The sequence below is a fragment of the Ammodytes marinus genome, assembly GCF_949987685.1.
Source record: "Ammodytes marinus genome assembly, chromosome: 3".
Classification (NCBI taxonomy): domain Eukaryota; kingdom Metazoa; phylum Chordata; class Actinopteri; order Uranoscopiformes; family Ammodytidae; genus Ammodytes; species Ammodytes marinus.
In genome coordinates this window covers 19,746,158-19,766,902 of record NC_137232.1, presented here as the reverse complement: position 1 = coordinate 19,766,902, position 20,745 = coordinate 19,746,158, and the positions used below count along the sequence as shown (strand labels likewise).

The 20,745-nt window shown below is 41.8% G+C and overlaps 1 protein-coding gene across 2 annotated transcripts in view; it reads right to left on the bottom strand.

Annotated features, from left to right (window-relative positions):
- The window catches only part of cadm1b (cell adhesion molecule 1b), a gene marked incomplete at its 5' end in the record, with an annotated part of 144,899 nt that overhangs the window by 29,882 nt on the left and 94,272 nt on the right, over positions 1-20,745 (bottom strand). The window contains 4 exons of one of the 2 annotated variants that reach the window (XM_080025293.1): positions 875-1,012; positions 3,381-3,533; positions 7,766-7,912; positions 14,739-14,759. In XM_080025293.1, the coding sequence (XP_079881419.1) occupies positions 875-1,012; positions 3,381-3,533; positions 7,766-7,912; positions 14,739-14,759 (459 nt within the window). The remainder of the gene's footprint in view (positions 1-874; positions 1,013-3,380; positions 3,534-7,765; positions 7,913-14,738; positions 14,760-20,745) is intronic. The other variant, XM_080025294.1, reaches the window with a different exon arrangement.

Genomic DNA, 20,745 nt, shown 5'->3' with positions numbered 1-20,745 from the left:
ACAACATTCGACGACTCATAAACAGAAATTGACTTCGACTCCTGTAGGGAACACTGGAGGCACAGATGGCATTTAGCTTCAGATTCGCTCTTGTCTAAATATTTCATCTCTCAACAAGCCAAATGAATCCTCTCCATTCTAATACATATATAATTTGACAGCAAGCCCAGAAAATATCCACTCTGTGTAAATAGGATATGACCCCCATGCTGTACAATAAGTATGTAGTGAATAATTGAGGACCCTAATCATATCTGAGAGGTAATAAGGTTTTTCAACCGTCGCCCAGATGATATAAACGCAGAAAGATGAAGAAGATGAAATGTTGCTATATGAGCTCATAACCATGTTTACTATGTATAGATGGTTTAACAAATATAATATATTCATTTTTAGAGTTGTCAGAAACATAAAAAAGTCATCCGCATCAACTAAATGTAAATATTTAGCCATGTTAAATGTAAAACAAGCATCACTGAAATCGAAAATTACAGTATGAAAGTCCCTCCAAAGCTAATGTAGAAAATGTTTTATGTGAAACACAACATGAACCTAATGTGCAGCCCTTGCAGTTGGGAATGCATATAGTTTGATTATTATGTTCTTTAGCTGACTAAGCATTCCCCGGCGTATGGACATAATGCACTGCTCTACTCCGGTTGTACAGTATATGCCAGGGGTGATTATTTTCTGTAGTACTCTATATACATGTCAGAAGCATAGTGTAATGAGTAAGACACGCATTGAAGTTTTGGGGGAGAACTAGATTTTTTTGTTTGCATAGGAAGTGCCTCCAGAGAGCTGGACTTTTACAGGGAAGTGGACAGGTCCGGAGCGTGTGAAGCAAAGTGGGTGAGGCTGTTATTCTACTGACCTGTCAGTTCTTCCTCCCCTTTCATCCATCTGATGGAGGCGGCTGGCTTGCTGCCCATGGCTGTGCAGGTGAGCTCCGTCTCGTTCCCCTCGCTGACCACATCTTCGCGGCTCTCGATGATTGGGTTGCCTGGCGGGACTGACCAATGGCAAAAGAAAGACGCGAGCATGACACCATTTAAACACAAACCTTGCATTTTATTAACACTTCATTATGAGGCTGAAAACATTTTTTTTTAATAAATGCATGGATTCCTGTTTCTGACCATAAGAAATGTCTAAATCACTATGAGTCTGTGTCATTAGTAACACTTAATAGATCCTCAGGTAATTAATATCGACTAAAGGTTTTTCATATATTTGTTATTGTTATTTGCATATGCCACAGAATTAAGTGGCATCCAATTACATTATGCTAGGTGCATTACTTATACTATATTATAGTTATTTTAGAGGCATTTATTTAATAATCCTCTCGTAAAGCAAAAAAGTGCTGGTTCATGCTCAGTTTTAGTAGCATCATGACTTGACTTGAGGGGACACGTGTCCAGGTTAGGTGGGAAGAATAATGTGATTTAAAGGGGACGCCCTTAGCTCAGTTGGTAGGGCGTCCCCCCCATGGGCCTCGGCCAGCAGCGGACCCGGGTTCGATTCCAGCCCGCGGTCGTTCTCTGCATGTCACTCCCCTCTCTGCCCCATTTCAACTCTGTCTCTACATTATCAATAAAGCATAAAAAATGCCAAAAAAATATCTTAAAAAAAAAAGAATAATGTGATTTCAAAGAAATTGATATTACAATAGATTTTAATTTAAATACACTTTGACTTAAGTGTATTTAACTTAAAATAACAATTCCAGCCCTTCAAGATTTTAAGTCAAATCCACTCGTTTTCGTAACACATTACTTTTTTTTTAGGCAACCGGTTTCCTCAAATTATTGAGTATACTTGAATAGACAACTTGATTTATCCCAAGAAGGGCAATTCATTCGCATCTTACTCTACTTATCCGGACTTACAGTGTTGAATAATGAAAGGGTTCATTTGTCCTATTTACACAAAAAACATTGTTGTTGGGTGATTTATGGCCCTTCTGTTAGTATTTACACGTCTGGCCATTTTACTAACACTTGTCAGCTGGCACCTGCTAAACGTTGTTGAAGCTTGTTGATAAAAAATACTTTTTGGCTCATACAATAATCTGTAGTTGTTTGTATGTTGTATTAACAACCAGTTTTGTATATGTACAATTGAGTATTTGAGAAGGGCTGCATGTGTCTGAAACTTCCTTTTCTTTTAGCCAAATTCCAGCTTATTTGGGGGTATAAATGAACCAATACCTGCATAACTGTGAGTATACAGCCACGGCAACGGCTGTGTGAGGCTGTACTGAGGTACGGCAACGATTTGTGCTGAATGCTAATGCCAGCATGCTGTATGCAGGTTGAATGTTTATCATGTTTACAACACCAAAGTACAGCTCAGGTTAATAAGAAGGTCAAAAGTTTTCAGGCGTTGGCTCAAAACCAAAGTATTGGACAACTTGAAATGTTCACCTGATGGCAATAGGTAGAAAGTCAGGGAATCACAAAGACATTACAATGAATATCTGTACCAAAACATTATGGCAATCCATCAAACAGTTGTTGAAATATTTGAGTTCAGGTTGGAGCGACAGACCACATTAAATCTACAGAAATATAATAATTTATTTATAGATGAGCATATTCCATTGATCCATTGATTTATACATTAAATCATCAAGAGCGATGCATTAGTTATGCACTACTTAAGCATGTGTTCAGTCCCCCTATTATAAAGTCGTTAATTATTTGCCAAAGTTATCTAAGCACATGTGATTATGTCCTTTGGTTGCATGTGTTTATAGCCAACACAAAAAAACATATGGCACAGATGCCCTCGTCCCTTTGCATTAGTCATCGCCAGAAACTTGCAAAACTCCAGTTACTTGAAAGCTGAAAAAGTCAGCAGGGAGTTTATTTCAAGGACCCTTCAATGCAACCATTGGTTCATAGATACTGCAGCTATGTTTCAATTGTACAACTTGAGTAATTACTTTAAAGTGCTTTTAATTCCTTTCAATTCCCCAGGATGTCTGCATGTATAATAAAGCTTAAGTAGAGTCATTTCACTCCAAAACGTCAAAGTGTGCCACAGCTGACTCTCAGTAGGGAATCGCTTGAAGCAGCCAAGTCAACATTCACCAGGATTCACATAGTCAACACAGATGCCAAAAAGCCAACGTGGTCTGAGCCATCAGTTTCAGCATCTGTTCCTTTTTCTCCGTGATGCTGTTGAGCACTGCGAGGGCCTAATTGGCTGACATTTTGTTTCAGTCGCTAAAGATAACGGGATCAAAGATTACTCTTATTTCATCTTCGCTATCTAGAACCAAGCGAAATACAATGTAAGTGTGTGCGCAAGAGGAAGGGAGTGTGTGTTACTGTATGTGTGTACGTGGTTCACACATGCACCCTCACACCTACCCAGGACAGTGATATCTGCGTAGGCTTCCTGAGGAGGATCTGTGTAGAGCTGGCACACGTAGCGTCCCTCATCAGAGAGTGACACGTTGGACAGAGACACCCGCAGTTCATTGTCAGAGAAATTCACCAGCTGGAACCGGCTGTCCTTCAGAGCTGTGAGTGGTACATTTGAGACAGAGAGACAGTCATGATTACAGACTACAGGGACAAGAACGTGAGACATTGGGTTTTGGAATGGGAAGCGCTAGTAGGGGTGAGAATGAGCAGAGAGGGGATTGGAAGGAGACAAAGGAGACGTGAGGAGAAAAATGAGACAGAGATAGAGGGGAGGGAGAGGAGGGGGGGACAAGAGAGTGCTGGCCTTTTGTGGGCTTTCTCCTTAATTGAGTAAAAGAAAAGTGAGTTTCAAAATGATTCACACAAGTTGATTTATAAAGTAGCTTTACAGTCCACAGAGCACTCGCACAAGATGGGGGGGGGGGGGGGGAAGAGTGTGAAGAGTGCTCATGAGGACTCCTAACAAGCTAGGGAACTCTTAAAAAATGGGGCTGCTGCTGCTAGTCATGGATGGATGCATTAAAACTCACATATTCCAGAGGAAAAAAAGGAGAGACATTCAAACATACATAATGAATCAAATCAGAGCGCAGAAGAAGGTAGAGAGGGGTTTTCGATGCCTGAAAATCTAAATTCCAAAGTATTGCCCAGGAACCTGTGTGTACTAATGCCGGTATAGATTGGCTGAATTTTTCTTTTAATGTCGTCCAACTGGGTTAGCCGTATCCCTCAGAGTTTTTACCCCGGCTTTTCATTTGGGTCAGCCCTCATCCCTGAGCACTCTTTTACATAAACAGCTTGGGTTGATTTGATTGGGAGCCCTTTTGATGTTTTGACCTGCCTTCTTTATCAAGTCCTCAAACGCATCTGTCGAGCTAACGAACTCTTCCCCAGCGCCTGTTTATAGCGCGGGGAGTTTGTTATTCCCTTCAGGCTTTTCGCACTTAGCATCATCATCATTACCCGTGGTCTCGGGGCAGTGTCAACATGAAACCTCATCCGCCCGATATCATTTGAGAGCTCTTTGGAAGTCTCTCCTCAAAGGGAAACAATGACACTGATGCTCCCAGTGTGTCCAAGCACCTGCTGGCGAGGGAAACTCTTCACTGCCGAGATGCTTAATGTAGCATCGTTTATACGAGGCAGTTAAGAGCCTATCTAGAATTTTGGCAAATTTCCAGCGAAATATGTCTTCTTATCAGGGCGACAATCAACGATTATTTTCATCAGAGACCAATCTGCTTCTTATTTCTATTGGTTGTTGTGTCCGACCAAATGTTTAAAGATATTCAGACAGTTTGACCTCATAGGAGAGCAACAAAACTGGAAAAACAATTGCGTCGAGAGGCTGAGGCTGATGAATCAAATATTGTTTCTCTGTTTAGAACAACTTGATCTAAAAGGTGATTTTATTACTTATGTTTTTGAGTTATACTTAAGATTTACCAGTTTTTAGGGGCATTATAACCTATAGGATTACATTTCTTTTGGCAGACCCTCACTTTAAACATAAAATGTTGGTTACGAAAAAGCCAGAAAATTCCTGAGAAAGGATGGTCTGATAAATAATGGTATGATATTGCATATCCATCTAAAGAGGTCCACTTCTGTTGATAATTGCAAATTTTTTCCCATTTCAGATGACAACTCATGCCAAATTGCATGTCATTTCGCATATATCTGGCAGAATAAATGTCTCATCCGAAAAAACAATCGCTCAGCCTCCATGCCCATGACATAATTTGTCTTTTTTTTCTGCTATATAAATGTATTTATTTGGCTAGTGTTACCGTAAAAGCTGTTATTGCTTTGGTATTCGTGTGCGTATCTGTGGTAGCTGCTTTACTCGTAGCTGCTGTTCTTGCAGCTCCTTGTGTGGTTCTATGTTGTTGCTGTTTACTTGGTTGTATACAAAGATCTGCCACTGTGTGGAATGGCCCTGTTGACAGGTAACAATGCCACTGGCTGAGGGGGGTCCCCGCAGAACCAGCAGTCCTTTTAGGAACAGAGCCTAGAATAGCGCTGCCATGGGATTCACTAGGCCCCATTTTCAACAACACAAACGCACAGCAGCAGCGGCCCGATTACACTCTAGCCGCCTGTCACAAATCTGACGTATATTCAAATCAAATTTGCAGATAAACAAACAGCTTCTGTGTTTATTTGACAATGGGACTGCATTGACTAAGCCAGAGAAAATGATGAGTTTCAAGCCAACGTGGAGCAGCTTAATAAAAAATTAACAGGACACTGTTGTCTTACACATGTGGAAAAAGCCAATCATTGGTGATTTATTGTCCAAACTGAAACGATCATAGCATCCTTCTATCTCCAGTCTCTAGTGTTGGACCAAAGATTTTGAAGTCTCCGAAAATAACATGATCTATGCTTTATACAAATCCATCCAATCCTCTGCCATATTCTCCGGCAGCTTAGGGTGTATTGTACAAATATGACGAAGATGTGTACTCAAAGTCCTTCGATACTCTTTTCGCGAGTGAGAAAATGGAACATGCTTCTCGCTACATAGAGTTGGGAAATAACAGCTGGGATGTAATATAGACTGAAACAAAAAGGGTGTCTCTGATTCACCTTGAATCTTGGCTCGGATCCCAGATACTAACAAGTTAAAAAAGCAGAGACAAAAACTCAGCTCCGAAGTCTAAGTAGCCCATATGCTCATGCATAATCATAATGTTCAATAACCTAATCTAAGAGATTATCGTAAAATCGAACAGTGACAAGGACACAGAGGTATTTCCCATTATAATAGCGATGTGTAGTATCTCATAATAATCTTGCCGCATTCTGAGCTAAATGACTTTTGTAAAAGAACCAGAAAAGTCAAGGGCAGATTGAATCACGTTTGCATAGGACATTTACAACCCGATCTCACGCCGAGGCGTGAGATACACACGCATGGACCGGCGTCTAACTCACACGCCTTGCCTGACCAGGGCGTGTGAGTTACACGCGCACCTCCCGTAGTGAAGATGGCGGCCGCTGTCGCGGCCGCCCGTAGTCAAAATGGCGGCCGCGGTTTTCCGTCAATGTTTTATCTATATTATAACCTCTCCCTGTCCCCTTGCCCTAACCCTAACCACCGAGGGGGCTGCAGCTAGATAGTATTGAAATGCTGGGAGAACATGTCGTGCTATTCCTGGGAGAACATGTCGGCCCCTGTTGGTGCTATTCCTCCGTTCATTTAGACTATTCCTCCATTCATTTAGACGGCGGGAGGTGCGCGTGTAACTCACACGCCCTGGTCAGGCAAGGCGTGTGAGTTAGACGCCGGTCCATGCGTGTCTATTAGACGCCTCGGCGTGATACCAGGTTGAAATTTAACCTATAGCTATCTGAGGTGATCTTGCAGTGATATCCGATACCTTCACTCAGTGCGTTTACATGCAGACTCATAATCGGGTAACTAAACGAATAAGACTTCAACAGGACTTTTAAACTGCATGTAAACACCTTTATCCGATCTACTTCGCACACAAATCGGCACAATAACGGACAAGAGATGTCGGATAAGAACACCTAGATAAGTCGTTCGTTGTCGGCATTCTCTCTGCATGTATACAGGGATCGGACATCGCTTATCGGACTTCTCGTTCTGTGCTTGTGTGCCTGCGCGTGATAGGCTACACCATGGGTTATTGACGGAAGAGAACCGGACGTGGCTCTTTCAACACTTGTTGAAAGCATGGTTGAAAGGGCTACAGCGCCACCTAGCATAGTGGAGACAGCCATGCATTGGACATTTATCCGATATCTGAAAGGCCATGTAAACTCAGACAAGTGACACGGTCCGTTCGAGTGTCTAGTTCGATATATGTGATAATCTAATCTAGTTGTGCCATGGAAACGCACTGACTGTAGTGTCAAAACCTGTGAGATTTCCTTTAGCACATGAAGACCTGAAATGTGAAAATGACGCAAAGACAAACAAACAAAAGGTGTGGTAGTAACACAAAGTCATGAATGTTGTTAAACTAATGTAAAGTCTGAAATGCACAGTAGAGGAGGTGGACACAAGCACTTGAGGAATATGTGCTTCATCTTCAAACACAAATTGGATTTTACAGAGCAAATACAGTCAGGCCATTGTCACGCCTTTTTCCATGAGAAACTTATTTGTTGTGGGAAATTGATTTCAGTAAGTAAAGCTTAGACTGAAAAATTCAAACTTAGAGTGAAAGAAAATTCCCGTTGTCATTGCATTTTTAAAGGGTAGGCCTAAGCATGGGAAAAAAAGGACTACCATTAGAAGATGGGGGGAAAATACATTTAAAAAATGAATAATTCTCTGAGGCACCAGGACTTACGTCTGACGTCTTTGAAGTAGATGGTCTGCCTGTTGGGGTTGAGCAGCTGGATGACCGAGTCGTCGTTGTCCATTACTCTGCAGCTGATGGTGGCCATTTCCCCCTCAATCACAGACACATTGTCTGTCGCCAGGTTCTGACCTTCCACTTTGCAACACAGACAAAGAGATACAGACAAGTAATAGATGACATTTCAGATGGCAGATATACTGTTCATATTTACAGCTTTACAGTCCAATGTTCATATTTCTTAGAAGCGGGGACTGCACATAGCCACACGAGCCGTGTTAGGATATGTGAATAGGCCACGTAGATTGCCTGTTTGCAGCTATGTCTAATCCGTTTAATATAAGAGCCATGTGCAATGTTTGTCACTATTGATCTCCCCCGGCTCAGAGTGGGCCCTGTGAGTCAGTGCCAGATGGGCTGTAAGCTCGGCTGCCCACGTAAGGTAGGGAGAGAGGAGAGAGGGTAGGCAGCAAAAAGAGACAATGAAGAAAGAGTGCAAGAAAGTGGCAAGTATAGGAAGATACGGAACAGGCAGAAGGGAGGGGAGGAAGAGAGAGGGTGAGAAAGAGAAGATAGGAGAGAAAGGGAGAGGGAGACGAGCCGGGCTGGATGCTGTTTATGGTTGAGCTTTATCAGAGCCCTCCATCTGAGGCTCCATGCGACCAATGTTTGCTCTGTGTGCTCAGCTGCTCTGTTCTGTGTCTGTAGGAATACAAGTGCTGTAAGCATTTGAGTCACTCTCTGTACAATGGCATTCTTGCCACAGACAGGCCCTGGATGCCATCATTGTAACTTACACCTTGCGTGATAAAAGAGTATCAAAAGTCACCTTTTGGCCTTTCAGGCTGAGGGGGGTCCCTGCAGTCCCCGAGGCAGACAGTGCTATATTTAAAAGGCAGCAGCCAAGAAAGCAATAAGGGGAATGGAGAATACCCATTTTCAATGCCTCAAGATTCATACCAGCACAGGGACAACATTCTGAGCCACAGCCCCACGAAAAACATCAAACACATATTTGCATGCCCGTGTTGTCTGACACCTCTATTGCATTCTGACATTTACAAAGTGGAGGAGAAAAAAAAACACCTGGATTTTCAGATAGCGATAATGGGAATAGACAGCCAAACTAACATGATTCAAAATGAACTCTGCGAATGCGGCAAGCAATAAGAAATTAACCTCCTGTGGAGAAAAGCTCCTCAGACCCGTCTGATGCAATGAACAACCCATTTCATTCCACTCTGCTGCCAGGGATCAGGTTCAGGACAAAAGGGAAGGTAATAGGTAAAAACACCCACGGATCATGTCCAAAACGTACACACTGCCGCCAATTAAAGGTTTGGAGTCAATCCAGGATGTTTTTAATGCATGTTGTATTTACTACTTCTTAAAGGGCATTGACATTTAATTTCAGGACGCATGAACCAAATGAAATAGTTCTGCAGAAGGTTCAGTGGTTACAGCAGCCACCAGGTCCAGAAAGGTCAACAGTGAAGCGAGGTTATGGACAAGAAAGATTATAATTTGGTGAAAAGTATCTCAACTTTTTTTGCACTACTTTTGGGTTGTTTAAGGGGATTTACTTTAGCTCAAAATTAATATTGTGTTCTTGTGGGTTTTACATGGCGAAATGAAGACATTGACAGACTGCGCTAAGGTATTAATGCCAAATAGCCTATTATAGGCTTTAAAGTTACAGTCATATGAAAAAGTTTGGGAACCCCTCTCAGCCGGCATTATAATTGACTCTGCTTTCACAAAAAAAATATAAAAGTGGTATGTCTTTAATTTACCAGGAACAGTTAAGTACTGGGATGTTTTCCAAACAAAGATTTTTTGAAAAGCAGTATTTGGTTGTATGAAATAAAATAAAATGTGAAAAACTGGCTGTGCAAAAATATGGGTACCCTTGTGGTTTTGTTGATTTTAATGCCTGTAACAGCATGTAAAACTGATGACTTTAAACACAAAGTTGGTTGGATTATGTTGTTAAGCCTTGAACCTCATATAATTGTCTGTTTAATCATGAGAAAATGTATTTTAGGTGCCTAAATGCAAGTTGCACTTCTCTTTGACTCTCTGCTGAAGTGAGACAGAATGGGATCATCAAAACAGCTCCCAAAAGATCTGAAAAACAAAGATTGTTCATTTTCATGGTTTAGGGGAAGGCTACAAGAAGCTTTCCCAAAGGTTTCAATTGTCAATTTCGACTGTAGGGAACGTTGTCAGGAAATGGAAGGACACAGGCATAGTGGCAGTTAAACCCAGGCATGGCAGACCAAGAAAAAAACAGGAGCGGCATAGGTGGAGGATTGTGAGAATGGTTGCACACAACCCACAGATCACCTCCAAAGACCTGCAAGAACATCTGGCTGCAGATGGTGCATCTGTACATCGTTCAACAATTCAGCGCAATTTGGACCAAAACATCTGCTTTTTATAAAGACCAAATAACTTAATTTTTGTCTCATAAGTCCGAAGCATTTTCTTCCAATATGAAGCTGGCTTGTCTAAATGAGCTTTTGCATACTCCATGCAACTGTATCTGTGGCGTGGGCGCAGAAAGGGCTTCCTTCTCATCACCCGGCCATACAGATGTTTTGGTGCAAATTGCACTGAATTGTAGAACCATGTACAGATACACAATCTGCAGCCAGATGTTCTTGCAGGTCTTTGGAGGTGATCTTTGGGTTGTGTGCAACCATTCTCACAATCCGCCGCATATGCCGCTCTTGTACTTTTCTTGGTCTGCTAGACCTGGGTTTAACTGCAACTGTGCCTGTGTCCTTCCATTCCCTGACAACGTTCCTTACAGTAGAAATTGACAATTGAAACCTTTGGGAAAGCTTCTTGCAGCCTTCCCCTAAACCATGACAATGAATAATCTTTGTTTTTAAAGAGGACCTATTATACTACTTTTCTGGTCTTAATTTCTTGTTTTACACTGCTATAGAGCAACCTGACACGAATCACATCACAAAAAACTATGTAGATTTTCGGGAAGCTCTTTCTCTTATTTTGGCGATCCAGCACATCCTGTCAACACTTGAGTGTGTGTGCTTCGGCAATCTCCGCTCCCTCCGCCTGTGCATCGGCCATCTCCGCTACCCTCCCCCCCCCTCCTGCAAACCCCACTCCGTTGTGATTGGTTACCTTCCTTCCAAAACACTTTCAGTGGCGGGAAGCGCGAGCATGGACCTATAAGGGCGCGAGGCAGACGCGAACAGGGAAGTGACAGCATTACCATACATGGAAACATCCGCGTGGTCACATCACCAATTTTTATGCGACGTCACCAATTATGAAAGGGTAGACCGCTTTGAAGACGTGACTTCTCGACTGGCTAGAATAGTGTTTAGTGCTCTGCACAGACACCCCAGACGGTCAGCAGGGAATACGTCGAAATGCATGTAAGTCATTATTTGATAATTTAGTATGGTTAAGCATGACTATGAATCATCATAACAACGTTTATAGGTCATAAAAGTCAAAAAGCATCATAGGTCCTCTTTAAGATCTTTTGGGAGCTGTTTTGATGATCCCATTCTGTCTCACTTCAGCAGAGAGTCAAAGAGAAGTGCAACTTGCATTTAGGCACCTAAAATACATTTTCTCATGATTAAACAGACAATTCTATGAGGTTCAAGGCTTAACAACATAATCCAACCAACTTTGTGTTTAAAATCATCAGTTTTACATGCTGTTACAGGCATTAAAATCAACAAAACCACAAGGGTACCCATATTTTTGCACAGCCAGTTTTTCACATTTTATTTTATTTCATACAACCAAATACTGCTTTTCAAAAAATCTTTGTTTGGAAAACATCCCAGTACTTAGCTGTTCCTGGTAAATTAAAGACATACCACTTTTATATTTTTTTTGTGAAAGCAGAGTCAATTATAATGCCGGCTGAGAGGGGTTCCCAAACTTTTTCATATGATTGTATATAATAATAATAATTCAGCTATTTCTCCTGAATCACCTAATTTCCTCACTGCAAGGTATAAATGTGGCCTAGTACTGGGCTGAGAAACACCAGATTAGCGAGTGAATTATGGAATAGTGAGCAATTAGTTAGCTGCAGGAAAATATAATAAAGATAAAGTGAGAGATATACACGGGCATCAAATGAAAATAATATGCATGTGGGACGCTGGAATGTGTACGTTTGTAATGATATCAAGTGCGCTGCAGCTCCTTCGGTGCACGTACTAAGTGCTGTGGAAGATGAGGCGAAAAGCAGTGTGAAGTGTTTTGATGTCTTTTTTATTTCATCGCTGTAAAAGTAATATATTTGGCAGTCAAAACAGCAACACAGAGCAGCCTCAAAGCAAGGTTATGCTGCTCCCAATCTGTTGGACAGAGAGAAAGGGAATGCAATAGATAAATTCTCCATAAGGTTTAGCAGCCCCAAGCAAGGTTGGTCCCCCTCCAATATCCCAGCCTAGGCTCATCTCCAATTCAAAACACACATAAATAACGTCGCTGTGATTAGCAATCCCATCAAAGGGAAAACAGGGCACTTTGTGGAACATGGAGGGTTTTTGCAATTGGAGTAAACATTTTCAATTGCCTCGGCATCCTGGTCATGATTGGGTGCAAATGAGGAGAGGCAGTCATTAATTCTGGGTGGTGGGTGGGGATGGAGAGGGGCGAGTGGGCAGAGGCATGGCACAGATGACTGGCTGATAAATTCACACTCATTCCAGCAGCTGTCTGAAAGAGTAAAGTGCCTGTATCTCTACACATGGCTGCCCTCCTGTTCCCTGCATCACAACATACTGAGTGAAACAGTCATAGGGAAATACAGACCTTCAAAAAGTCTGCGCGCCCTCTGAGGGGATGTACAATCTGGCTTCAAGTGTCTGGCGCGGACGCTAGGCTCATCAGCCGCACTCAAAATGCAAAACAGCAACCCAGCCCGACCAATTTCACAGAAAGTTGACGAAATCAAGAAATATTAGCGGAGCTGCTCTTCCGGCTGAAGTTTGGGAGACAGCCACCTTTGATTCAAGTTGGCTCTCTCTTTGAACTTTCCTCTCTTGTTTTGACATCAAAAGACATGAAAGGAGGAAGCAAAAAGCAGGGCAGCCAGCCCCCAATTCCTCTCCCTTGAGTCACTGCTGTCTACAGCAGTCGTGTCCTTTCAAGGTACAATCAGGACTATAGACAGTCATTAACAATAAAAGTTTCTTCTCTGATGCTGCCTTTTTCACTGCTGCGCGTCTTCATTCTGCTCAGTCATTAAACCCTGATCCTACTGATGAAATGCTGTTTTAAAGACGCTCACGAGCCACGAGTCTTCTGTCTCAGGGTATAATTAGCGCACTGCCATTTCTCCCAGACCCCTTTTTGCATTTGAAGGTTTCAAAAAAAAATCCTTACCACTAATTTGACCATATTTTCTTTTTCTCTCAGAACTTCAGTATAACTGTTTGGATAATTACTTTGCAACTTGTCCTGAAAATGAAGCTGTTATTTGTACTGTTTTTCTGATATAATTGAAATGATCAAACAGTATTGACTGGGCACCCATTATAAATGGCTTGTAAATAATAACTGGCTCTTAGTATTAGATCAGTTTTATAGCACGCTCACCTTCCTTGCATAAAAAGTACTGCACTGGGCCAAAATCCATTCATTAACAACCTGTATATTAATAGTTAATTAATAATCAGCTTTTTTAACTGCTATAATTTACAAATATGATAAACACCAGCCAAGGGGATTTTATCAACCTGGAAACTCAAAGTGGCTTTATTGCTGGCTTATAAAAGATCTATAAAGTAACAGTAAATGGTTTTTAACCATATATAAAGCCATAATAAGTGCTTATAAACCCTTTTTGGTTGAGGTATCTGTCACTCAAGGACCCACAACACTGTTTACGGGTCCCATTTTAAATGTTGTACTTTATTACTTTAAGAAAAGTACCATGTTCCCACCTCAAAGCAAAGTACCTGACAAATGCCTAATGTAATACATTCAAAACATTTTAGGGGAGCACTAAAACGTGTACAAAATCCTTGGGATGCGAAAAATCACAGATTTTGTTTTTTGGACTTGTTTTGATAAGAAAGAAGTGCATTTGTTGATCATTCATTAGAAACCAATACTTGCAATGTCTTTCCTTATCTTCCCCATTTGGCTTTAGTGATACCAGCTATGACAAGAGAATGATTTTCAATAACTCAAAGAAGCCTTACATCATGTTAGAAAAAGAAAATTACAAAAAAAGAACTGAAGCGTTAGTACACCTCTTCCAGTGGCGCGCTAGTTTGCTGCTTCACATCAGAGGAAAGGAAGAGACAGCGGCGCACTCACAACACATGGTCTCGATGACCGACCAAACATGCAAAACTAATGATATTCCCATCAGGCTCAGCTGCACATTGTTTATCCATCATTTCCAACATTATACTCATTACCTGCTAAACGTACCGTTGTCAATGTGAGCATCTTAGCACACTTCCATTAGCATATAGCTTAAAGCACAGCTGTAAGTAGCCTAGGCTACAGTCTCACTGTGGCTGTAAGATTCATCTTGTTTTAATTACGAGATGTAGTCTAATTATAACCAGTTTTGCTTATTTTTTGCTGTTAGTATCATTTATATTGGTAGAGTGCACCTCCCAGTATACTTCAGTGAAGATGTCATTTACAAGAAGAGACCAACTAAAGTGGCAAATCAAGTGGCCCAGAACAGAAATGGAAACCTGCCATTACATGTGGCGATTGCGCTGATTTGGGAATTAAAAATAAGAAAGAATAGATCGGCATGAGTGCCCGGCTCTCTCCTCCTTCCTGAAAAAGCAAACAGCGTAACATAACCAGCCATTCATGTAAATATGCACAGATGAACAGACTGCTATATGGAGTGGCCAATCGACAGACACACAGGCACAAGCACAAGCAAGCAAGCACTTCCAAACGAACAGCAGGTAGCAAAGAGAAAAAGTACCTGTCACTGTTTCAGCAGCTCCTGTTGAGGCGCAGGCGAGGACGACAGCACAAGAGAAGAAAAAAAACAGACAAGTTGTGAGCAGACAGGATGCAAGCAACAGAGCCACATTCCACAGATAGAAACAACACACTTCATAATTTAAAGAAAAAAGGCTGTTCTTAATTGAATTCATTACATTACAGCTCAATATTCTATGTGTGGCGTTTTCCACCAATTAAGAGGTTTACAAAAGGCATCATTATGAGTCATTTTTACATTCTATAGTAGTTGATTTTATTTTTCCCACAGATAATAATATGGAGGAACGGAGGGAGTGTGTGGACTTGTGTGGACTGTTTTTTCTACCCCCCTCGTGTTTGAGATTCCAGGCGGCCCCCCATTGGAGCAGCCACTGCCTGGAGACGCTCCCCTGGGAGGCGCAGTGTATCCTGGAGAGGAGGAGAGCACCCATTCGGAACGGTGCCCACCCTAAAACACTGGCACCTCGCAGGGGCATGGGAAGACTGGCGCGTTACCAAGTCCCCGCAGCAGTGCTCTGGGTCCTGCACCCTTGGGAGAGCTTCCATCATTCATTGTCTGCTATTCATAAACAACTCCCTTCTTCCACTCCCACCTTCCCCGTCCCCTCACACCATGCCCTGTACTGCACATTTAAAGGTACAACGAGTAAGTCGGCACGTTGGCGACACCTTTGAACAAAAGCGGTAGTATTTTTACGACGCCAGCTGTCGTGAAGCTGTTTTCTAGCTCGTGCAGGGCCTCAAGATTCAAATAATCAGGAAGCAATATAGTGCGTGTCCGTGTGTTGAAAGTGTGAGGGCACCGGACTCTTTTCGGCTCGGTGAGAGTGGTTAGTGACACAGCATCAACTACACCTGACCTGATTGCAATGAGTTGATCCATTGTCACCTCTCACGGAGCTGAACGAGTGTCCCCAGTCCCCACACAAAGCGAATGAACGAGAGACGGCAGTTAGTTATGGATCACGATGAGGTAATGTGTTTATGTTGTTGTAAATAATGACTATTTCAGATGAATAATGGTCATCTGATGATGCTGGTGAGGCAAAGTAAACTTTGTTTTAGTAGGCTACCGCTCATTCATTTAGGAGTAAACACTGCAGTCTAGGTTCGCTGCGTGAAATTGTGTATACGTTGCTTGGCAACGCCCTCCCGCCCGCCTATCACTCTCCCTTTGAGCTTTTCTTCATTGCATTTTATTTTTTTTTCTTTGATGGTTCAGCCCCGTTATCAGTCATTATGACGACAAATAACTGTCTCAAACAAGGCTCCCGCTCCCCTTCTAGGATGACCAGATCGCATTTCCATTACTTTTCACACGTCCCGCAAATTGAGACGTTGTCCCGCATTGTTATTGAAAGTGAGCCCCCCTTTTTAAATGCGTGTTTTATAATCTGGCATTTATCCGATAGCTGTCAGGAGACAGCAGTCTCCGTTTGTCTGTGTGTGTGTTTGTCTGTGTGTGTGTATCGGGCTGCTGGGCTCAGTGGCTCTGTGAAGGTGCTGCCTGCAGTGCTTCAACGTTCACTTTCCTGTTACTTCAAAATAAAAGCCAACTCACGTTTGTCAAGTGAAATGCTAATGTGAAGCCAGTGAAATGCTTTTAATGTGAAGCCGCAGCCTTAATGCTCTATTTGTTTAACAGTAGCTAACTTAACTGCTGCACGCTGATCTAAAGATAGTGTTTTTTTAATTTAGAAAGCCGTGTCTCTGGCATTACCGGTAGTGACACGAGTTTATTTTGCTAAAAAAACGGCACTTTGTCCCGCATTGTCCCGCACAAACGTAGTCTTTGTCCCACATCTGGTGAATTGGGATCTGGTCTCCCGCTCCCCTTCCCTCACCTGGAGTGATAGGCTTTTCAATTCACGTTCCTGCGCCACACTGAAATCTGCGACCAATACGGATATGTGACCATAGAGCATGCACGCGTGAACCGAAAATCGGACTGGGTGTACGACCAGATCAAATGCAGTAATAAAAACTATATAAAAACGTCTTTCTTTGCACTGATGGTCTCGTTTGCTGTTAAAGGTAATTTATGATTATCAGAGGAAAAATTAGGCTGTTTAAAAGATATTTAAATGTTACTCGTTGCCGCTTTAATGTCTACATTTTTATATACATTCACACACCATCATCTCCTTATGCTATTGACAATTTCACACAGTTCAGTTCAGTTTCAGTTCAGTTTCAGTTTATTTCGATCACACAGATTCACAACATTACATATTAAGTACAAAAAATAAAAAACACAAAAAAAACACAAAGTTGTCATCTTAATTTATACATTGATTTCTTATAAATAGTATTGATCGAAAAGGTGTAGGCTGAAGCCTTAGCTTATTGCACCTACCCTTTTTACGTTATGTTTATTTATTCATTTTTCGTTGGTCCCTCAGGATCTTTTTTAATTATTGTATATATAAATATTTGTTTTAATAATTTGTTTGATAGTTATTGTAAATATTATTGCTATGATTAATTCCTGTATATGTTATACATATTACATGTAAAGTTATGACACAAGACAAAATACATCCACAATACATATTCACAGTGCCATTCACGCCTCGCTTTTATATTTGTTAAGCATCTTCTTTTTCAGTAGTTTTTTAAAATCTTTGTACCGTGTCACACGTTTTAATTTCTTCATCCAAGACATTCCACATGTTTACTCCTTTTACCGATATACATCTTTGTTTTACATTCGTTCTTATATTTATCTTTGTAAACATGCACATTCCCCTTAGTTCATACTTGCTCTGTCTAATCTGAAACAACATTATAATTACACAGACTTTGAAGCTTTCTTTTTACTCAGGTGGTTGAGAGCAAGGGAGCGTGGGCCTATGTTGAGGTGAGTGCTTGTCTCACTTGTCATTGCCGGCGTAATAAGGGTGTAAGGTATGACAGATGTCCTTGTTATACTCCTTTGTTGCATTTTCTATGTGTCAGCAATTCCCCCAGGACAAGAAAGGAAAAAAAGAGCGTGAGTGACAAATCACACGTGAGGGGAAGCACATTTTGAACAATGTCCATGTGCCTGCTACAATGTCTCACATGGCGTAAGTCTTTCTGTTTAAAAAAGAAAGATACAAGTGTCAGTCAAACCTTTACCCTTATTGTCTGGTAATTCAACATAATGAAGCTTCTAGGGGGACATTCGTCTTCGGCTGAGAATGATTGGACGGCTAGTGCTTCAGGTTGGTAGCCAGACTCAAACTGCAGCTTGAATGAGCACGCCTTATGTGTCCCAGTGAAACCAGCCCTCAGGACAGCCCCATGAAGCTTTTCAGCTGCTGTAATTGCCAGGTAATTATAATGTTGTAGCGACATTATGTAAATGACTCATTGCCATGTTGTATGTCCTCGTTTCATGCCTCTATGTCAAAAGTGTAAGCATGGAAAAAGTATTGCCATAATGGCGTGTTTAATCTTGTCAGCGGAGGCCAATCTCTGAACAGAGAGACTTGTGATATAGTGTGGTGACACCTTCCCTAACCCTCCAGTATGATCCACTTCCTGCTGGCGGCCTCTGAAGGGGCTATAAATAGCGTTAGTGGTTGTGTCTGCCGCGCTCCCCTTTCTCTCCTCTGTACCTGCAGCACATTAGGTAGAAGTTATGAGGTGCCAGCTTGACTGTGATTACATGTCATGGCTGTCGCTCTGCTTAGACAGCACTGATAGACAGATTTCTGGTGGAGACGCGTGTGACGGCATACGCGCCATTGCCGCCGTCGCACCAATCTGTCAATCACGTGGGATGAGGGCAGGCAGGCCAACCGTCAACCTCCAAATAATGTCTGTCCTTGTCTCCTCACCTCTTCATCCAGACCCCTTTCTCCCCCAAACCCAGACACACAGACACACACAGACACACACACACAGACACACACAGACACACACACACACACACACGCACACACACACACACACACACACACTCACACACACACACACACACACACACGCACACACACACACACACACACACACACACACACACACACACACACACATCCCCCCCATGTTCCACATGACGAGCGACATTGTGTTCGGAAAACAGAAACATGGAACATTTCCCTCATTCCACCTGCAGTGATGTTACGTCTCCTGACACGCTCCTTGTTGACATTTGAAAGGGCAAACCATGGCACAGCATTATGTTTTCTATAAGAAGCGAGTTTTCTCTGTGTGCTCTGCTAGTCAGGCATCTGTGTTCAACCAATCGCCACCACAACAAAGTCAGAATAATCTGCACTCGTTTTTAGTCACTGAGGCAAACTAAGATCTCAGGAGACTGGATGTGTGTGTGGTAAGAGTGGCTCTCTCTCTCCATCTACCGCTGCTGTTCAGTAAAACGCAGTGGGGTAACACTAATGAGGCAACATTTTTCTCAGTACTAGTGTGATGCCTTTGAATTAATGTTCTTCCTTTCAGGTAAAACATTCCCTTTGCTTATTTATGCTCATGATGTGCCGCGTGTTGCATGTCAACCTAGTGTGTGATCGCACCACGCGAGGGGACACAACATGGGTGGATGCTGGAACTCTGTAGTTCCCCATAGAGATCCACATCGGTTACCTTAGTGAGCGTGTGTGTGTGTGTGTGTGTGTGTGTGTGTGTGTGTGTGTGTGTGTGTGTGTGTGTGTGTGTGTGTGTGTGAAGCCATGTCGTCTCACTGTGTGTAGCCCACTGTGTTTTCATTTAATTAGATGGATCAGAGGTGGGCTTCAAACTTTTTCTCTTCAAGGAAATCGGATGGAGACGCGGGCTCCTGCAGAGCGGACCCAATAAACATAGACGACTTCTGAGGTCAGGATTGTTCACAAAAGGAACCCATCAAAGAGTTTCAGAAAAAGAAAAAGGAAAAACAGGCCAGTTATCATGCAGCAGTACTTGTTGTCAGGCTTATTCATATCAGATCTGCATTTAATCAAATATATTCATCGATAGACAGATAGAAAATACAGAAGTGGTTCTGCTAATATATTCATTTGTTCATTTAAAAGGTAAAAAAAAAAAAAAAAAAGCTCCAACCATTTGAATGTTATTATTTTCTAGGTTTACCCTTTCTGTTGTTCATACGAAACCAGCAGTTATTTTATGTGTATTTAGAAATGTTTTGACCTTTCACAGACCTACAGAATTAACTGAGAAAAATAGTCCTTCTATCAGTAGAGAATATAATTGATCATCATCATGTTATTGTCTGCCCTATTAATAATGCCAATGAAGAAAGCATTGTTCAAGCTCGAGGTGGACCTTTAGTTTGGATTGCTTGAACTCAAAGCCAACAAGAAAGAAAGTTGAATAAACAATGAAAGTTGGTCCTTCAGCTGGAATTATTATTATTTTTTTCCAATACACCATTTCTAAGGTCAAGAATGAAGTTCCATGCTCATTAGCAGAGCGGCCAGTGTTGTTATGCTGTAAAAAAAATTGCAGTTTCACACATTAACCAGTCATTCATTTTACAGCCTGCTTCTTTTATTATCTCACTCTCATGCAGGTGTAGCTTAATTCAGGCCAACCTGTCTGTGAGATATCAGTAAACACTCACCTATAAACACCACTGGGAGTGCTTTTAATAATTCCCCCCAGAGACGACCCGAACATATTTATCAGATGGGTTTACAGGAGATTCAAAGCATGTTCCCGCTCGATTAACTGTAATAACAAGGGAGATTTTGCAAATATCCCCACAGACGTGGTTAATTGCTCACTGTAAATAGGATATGCTTTGTAAACGTTGTATCTACGGCCTGAATGTTTGTGTTGTGTGAAAAGCCATGCAGGAGTAGACACATGTAGCTGACTGAGAGATTAAGGGATAATCCTTCAGAAATGGCAGATACAAAGTAAATATATTGAATTTGGTGCCCCTGCGTCCTAGTCAAGTGCTACGGGCAGCTACAATAGCACATAAATAACACAAGATTGACGTTCTTATGAATAAGATAAAGACATTTCCGCATCAG